Source organism: Herpailurus yagouaroundi, unplaced genomic scaffold (assembly GCF_014898765.1).
Source record: "Herpailurus yagouaroundi ecotype Mexico unplaced genomic scaffold, PumYag 77, whole genome shotgun sequence".
Taxonomy (NCBI): Eukaryota; Metazoa; Chordata; class Mammalia; order Carnivora; family Felidae; genus Herpailurus; species Herpailurus yagouaroundi.
The window spans coordinates 42,796,991-42,803,451 of NW_024412388.1; the positions used below are offsets into that span (position 1 = coordinate 42,796,991).

The following is a 6,461-nucleotide window of genomic DNA, read 5'->3' on the forward strand; positions in this document are numbered from 1 at the left end:
CCATTTATATATTTCTGGTCATAGGATTTAGGAAAGGAATGGATGCATGCCAAGTCCTGCATCTTTACTCAGAAGCCCCCTCTTATTGCACTGTTTTCCACATGACTTTGTTCCTATTCTACATATTTAATGGTTATCTACTTCATATTTTGGCAGGTAGGTATACCTTAATTTGGGTGATCATTCCCATATTTTGAAGATTTGTTTTTTCATATATATGTAATTATAAATGGCATGAAACAGCCTATTATGACCTTTTAAAAAGGATGGAATACAATACTAGAATCCTGGTTTCTCTTTTTGTATAGTATGCAACCATCCAGAATTGGCCAAGTTCAAGTTGTAAGATGACAGCGTTGGTGACCTACAGGTAATCTCGTGATGGAGCAGTACTTTTCTTAAAGCTTGTCCTCATTGTACTATGTAGAGACCATGGTACAGTGATAAAATAGAGTCAGATAGCCTTATGTTCAAATCGTGTTACTTTGTGATTTTGGGAAAATCACTTTTAGAAGATCTCTGAGACTCAGTTTTATTCCTCTGTAAAATGAGGCTTATTGTGTGCAAGATTGAGGATGAAATGAGATACTGAATATAAAGAGTGTCTAACATAGAATGTAAGTTCTTAAATGTTAGCTTCTGATATATGCTCAACAATACATCTGTCTCAATGAGGAAATGATCCTGTGGAGAGGTTAAAAATAATTATTGTATCACAGATGATAGCCTGAATTCTAAATGAACTTCTTTGTGCCTCTTTAGATCCTTCAAGGCATTTTTCCCACTCCTTGGCAACTTCTCTCAACCAGCGGTTCAGCTCTGGGCACTATGGGCAATGTATCATGTCTGCAGTAAAAACCGTATGTATTCAAAACATAGTAGTTTTCCAACTGTTTTTCTGTATAAAGGTTAAGTTCAAGATAGAATTTTGAAAATTTGTTCACCTCTATTGAATTTAACTTTTTTAAAAAATGAAGTTGGAAAATGTTTTTATTAGTTTAAAAAATGTCACAGAATTATAATCTATTTTGGGGTGGATGTCAAGCACTATAGAAAGTGAAAGTTGGGGCGCCTGGGTGGCTCAGTCGGTTGAGCGTCCGACTTCGGCTCAGGTCACGATCTCGCAGTCTGTGAGTTTGAGCCCCGCGTCGGGCTCTGGGCTGATGGCTCAAAGCCTGGAGCCTGCTTCCGATTCTGTGTCTCGCTCTCTCTCTGCCCCTCCCCCGTTCATGCTCTGTCTCTCTCTGTCTCAAAAATAAATAAACGTTAAAAAAAAAAATTTATAAAATAAAGTGAAAGTTGGCTCTCACTCCTATTCCCCACAGGCAGGTACTATTAATAATTTGATAATTATAACTATCCTTCCAAATACTTCTCTATACACATACTGTAGTTAGTATATACTATATATAAATAAGGACATTTTTAAACAAAATGGGCTCATTCTGTGCATGCTGCCCTATAGCTGGCTCTTTTCACTCAACAGTTTATCATGAATACTCTGTCTATAGTAATATATACATCTGCCTTTTTGTAATGGTCTGGGGGAGGCTGGAGGGCCAGGAGTCAGGGGTTGTTTCCTAGCCAGATTAAATGTTTTTACATGTTTGGCTGTTGGGAGAATTGGGGACTTACATTCTTTGCTAAGGATTATTGTAAAATTTTTTGCTTTTATTATAAAAGAAATACAGAGTATAATTTTATAGTGAAAAGTTTCAAGAAATAGCTTTAGAATTAAAATATTAGCTACTAACAAAAGTATAAAATTCCCAAAATAATTTTAACAAACAATGAGAGCTCTGTGCAGTAAACTGAGAAATAATTGAGAAACCTGAAGTAATTATGAGACATACTATATTCCTAGATGGAAAGACTTTTTAAGAGACACATGTCAAATCTTTTCAGCTTATGAATATGCTGCAATTTAAATGAACGAGTGAGATGAGGGATCTGAAAATTATTCTAAAGTTAACCTGGCAGAATAAACAAGAAAGAACTGATCAAGAAAAATGGTTTCTAGGAGCTTGCCCTAACACTTCTCTTTAAATTATAAATAAGTATTGTGAATGGTGTTGGCATATAAACAACTACAGGCAGATGTGTCAGAATAGCTCTGAAATGACTTTGGTTTATAGCAACTAGAAGTTAGTTGAGTACTTTCTCTGTGCCAGGCAGTATTGCAAGGTCTTTATGAGTTAACTCAATCTTCACAACAACGAGAAGGGGGTAGCATTATTATTATTATTCATTTATTACAGATGAGCAAACAAGGCACAGAGAACTTAAGTAACTTGCTAAAGTTAAAATAGCAACTGGCAGAGCTCCAGATTACCACTATTAGACTGCTCAGTATTTCTTCACTATATAGATATAATTATTTAACCAGTCTTCTTTAAATGGATATTGTTTCTAGTCTTTTCTATTACAAGCACTATTTTATTGAATATTAACATATTTATATACATGAATATGGATTAATGTACAATGAAAAATGATATACAAAGACTATATATCTGTAACTCTATCTATCTATGAATTGAAGATGCACATGTGGGTAATTAAGAGGAAGATGTTAGAACCAGACTGACTACCTGTGCTCTGTTCCCAGTTTCTGCCAGTTACTAACAGTGGGAACTTGAGCAGGTTACTTGACTTCACTGTGCCCCAGTTTCCTTAACTATAAAATGGGGATGAAAATACCTACTTTATAGAGCTGTGAGAATTAAGTGGGTTGGGGTGCCTGGGTGGCTCAGTTGATTGAGCATCTGACTTCAGCTCAGGTCATGATCTTGTGGTCCATGAGTTCGAGACCTGCATTGGGCTCTGTGCTGACAGCTCAGAGCCTGGAGCCTGCTCTGGATTCTGTGTTGCCCTCTCTCTCTCTGTGCCTCCCCCACTCATGTCTGTCTGTCTGTCTGTCTCTCTCTCTCTCAAAATAAATAAATAAACATTGAAAAAAATTAAGTGGGTTAATATTCGTTAAGCATTTAAAACATCGCTAGGCTCATAGTATTAGCATTTGTGCATAGCACACTATTAGTTCACGCATAGTACATATCATTTGTTAAGTGTATCATTTTGCAAGTGTCAGTTAATCTGTATAATATTTAGAATTGCTGAGTCAAAATGTTAGGAACATGGTGATATTGATAGGCATTGCTAAACTGTTTTCTGGTGAGTTGATTATCAGTTTTCATTCCTGTCAGCAATGTATGAAAGCTTGTCATTCTTACACAGACAATGTTTAATTGAACGTTTTGTTCTTTGGCAATTTAAGGTGAAATGATGGTCTTGCTTAACATTTAAGTTACATTAACTATCTTTTATTGAAGACTCATTTTCGTTTCCTTGAATTGTCCATTGATATTCTTTATTCACTTTTTGTCTACTCTTTGTTGATCTTTTTAATTTGAAGGAACTCTTGCAAATATTTTTTCTGCAGTTTATTGTCTTGACTTTGTTCATTATGTTTCATCAGCCTTTTGTTACACAGCCTCTGGACTTCAGGTCACAGTTACACTTTCCAAAATTGATGAAAATTCTCAGCTGTTTAAAGATCTTCTTCTTCCCCTATACTTTCCTTGTGGGGTGTCTGTCAGAAGTATCTTATACCTTCTCTCACTTTATTCTATCTTATCCTTAAAAAAACAATTTCCATGTCATTAGATCATTATTTCTCCCTGTGTCTAGTTGGCCTTTGGAGTGATTAAGAGACTCCTTTTTAGACTACGCAGTTTTGTATTTGCTTCCCTCAGGTGCTCTAGAGGTTTTCCTGGGATTGAACTAATTTTCATATTAACTTCTCAGCTCAAGGGTTCCCAGAACATTTAGGCAGTATAAATTCAAATCCTATACCAACTCACTACTGTGGTTATGAATTCTTGGGGAGGATTTCTTCCAACCACGCCTGTATACCCACCTAGAAGCCAAATGTTTTCATTGTCTTATCCCTTCTCTCCTATAGTCCTTTGAGGGGTCAGCTTTATGCACTGATACATATTTTATTATATATAGATTGCTTCTAACTTTGTAAGTTGGAACCTAAATTCCTAGATTACTGAAACTTACAGTCCCTTTCTTCCCCGGGATAGCTGCAGATAAAGTTACATGAGCTTAGGTGCTCTCTGCAATCTGTGTCTGGGTCCTGGACAAGTTCTTTACTTTGTACACATGAGTATACATTTAAAATTTTTTGTTATATTTTATCCAGCATCTAGTGTTATCAGGTCATCTAGCTTAGCATAACGCCTGAACTTGAAATGTGTATTACATTTATAATAAAAGAAGTTTCTATCCTTTTAGCTAGGATTAGAGATTTGAGGCATAGAGTTGTCTGGAAATAAACATACTAAAAAATCATTTATAATTGCACTACACAATCCAAGCATTATTTAAGTTTTGACGTATTTTTTTTTAAGTTTTTTTTATGTTTACTTTTGAGAGAGAGAGAGCATAAGTGTGAGAGGGGCTGAGAGAGGGAGACACAGAATCTGAAGCAGGCTCCAGGCTCCCACCTGTCAGCACAGAGCCCAACGTGCGGCTCGAACCCACAAACCGTGAGATCATGATCTGAGCCGAAGTCGGGTGCTTAACCGACTGAGCCACCCAGGTGCCCTTTGACATATTTCTTTTATCTGTTAATTCCTATGTCAAAGGGCTTAAACCTTGGTACCCTTTCTTCAAAAAGGTGAATGTGGTGACTTGGGAATATTTAAAATGCCAGTTTGTCCATCAGTTCTCTTTGATTTTCTTTCAGCCAGCAAATACTGCAGAATGTTAGTTGAAGAAGAAGGATTGCAGTTTTTGTGCGACATCCAGGAGCACAGTGAGGCAGATGCTCAAGCACAGAGGATTGCAACCTCCATTCTAGATGACTTCAGAATGCATTTCATGAATTATCAGAGACCCTCTCTGTGTTGAATGCCCTCCTCAGCCCCTGGGGCTTCAGAGGTGCTGTCTGTTCCTCAGTGTCAGCCCTTCTGCCTTGCCAGCAGTTCAGTGTTGAAACAAGTTATCATTGGAGTTTGTAAGTTGGCTGCCTCACTGGCCTTCATTGTTGATTTTCTGTAGGCTGCAAAAAGGTTGATTTTGAATGATAGCCATAATCCCAAATCAAGTTGGAATCATTCTGGGAACGCTCCTTCAACAGCTTTGCAAAATCAAGCCTTGGACTATGTGGGGAGGTCTGTGAGCTTATGTTGGAACAGCTATGCCAGTTACTTTTCCTAGCCCTGGCCAGCTTCTTAACTCTGGGAGTTTCAGAGAGGAAGGAGAAACGAAAGACCTACAGGGAGACCTTGATATTTATGTTAAATTTCATGTTTGAAAGAATATCCTGAGTTGTTATTCCTAGTGAGGCTACTAGAAAAGAAGTACATGAAAAAGCTTTGGAAAATACATGCTTATAAATGTGTTGTTTAGAAGGCAGAATCTCAGCTGGAGGGGAGGAAAAAGAGGGGAAATTTTTTTTTTTTGTAATAAATACCAAAGTACCTTCCACTTGTGGGGTAGAGGGAAGGAAAAAATATATTTTTTACAATTTTGGGTATTCTGCTTTTGGCCTTTTGCAAAAGGCTCCAACTTTACACACTAGACTGAACATAACATTCTGTGTAAGTGGATGTGCTGGTGGAAAATAGTAGGACTTGATGACTGTGAGTAGAGGGTTTAGATAATGATTATATGGGCATTGTAAATCTTGATCCCTCAAAGTTTTGATTTAAATGGGATTGTGACCAAAACTGAGAAGAAGAGGAAGGGCCAGAAAAAAGACTTTGCTATAGATTTCAAGAGTGCTCTTACCTAGCATGAAGACAAGAAATATAATGGGCTTTTGAGAACCAGCCTCAACTGCAGTATAAACTATCAGAGGCTTCTGTTTGTGTCCTTTGCAAACCTCAGTGGAACAGAGTATGAATTCCTTCCTTACTATTGACAACCAACGAAATATGTTTTGCCATTCCTCTGTTTAAGTTTTCCAAAGAACGAAAGTATATTCCTTTTTGATTAGTGGCATATTTTTATACTAGATGTTTGTGCTTTAGCTGGCCAGACTTTTTTTTTTTTTTAATTTATTTTTTATTTTTTGAGAGAGGGAGAGAGAATCCCAAGCAGATTCCTTGCTGTCAGTGCAGAGCCTGACGTGGGGCTTGAACGCACAAACCACAAGATCATGACCCGAGCCCATATCAAAAGCTGGTCGCTCAGCACTCCGAACTGGCCCGATTCTTACTGGAGTTCTGTGTACTGTCTTTTGGAATCAAATGAGGCTTATCCTTACTCTAAATCATATTCAAAATTCTTGCTCACCAGTGAGCAAGATAAGGAGAATTTGTAATCTCTTTACTTCCACAGTTCTGAAACTGCACTGTATTTTCTTGTATTCACTTTTTTGCATGATTCCAAAAGGCTGTCTTCAGTTCCTGACCTGGGTTCCAGTATTTTAGAACATTCTGTTGCCA

The 6,461-nt window shown here is 37.3% G+C and overlaps 1 protein-coding gene across 1 annotated transcript in view; it reads left to right on the forward strand.

Moving 5' to 3' along the window:
- Positions 1-5,442, forward strand: part of ZYG11A (zyg-11 family member A, cell cycle regulator) — a 79,818-nt gene extending 74,376 nt beyond the window's left edge. The window contains exons 12-14 of the mRNA XM_040470264.1: positions 309-370; positions 763-860; positions 4,757-5,442. Coding sequence (XP_040326198.1) covers positions 309-370; positions 763-860; positions 4,757-4,920 — 324 coding nt within the window. The 3' untranslated portion in view covers positions 4,921-5,442. The remainder of the gene's footprint in view (positions 1-308; positions 371-762; positions 861-4,756) is intronic.
- The last annotated feature ends 1,019 nt before the right edge of the window (positions 5,443-6,461 follow it).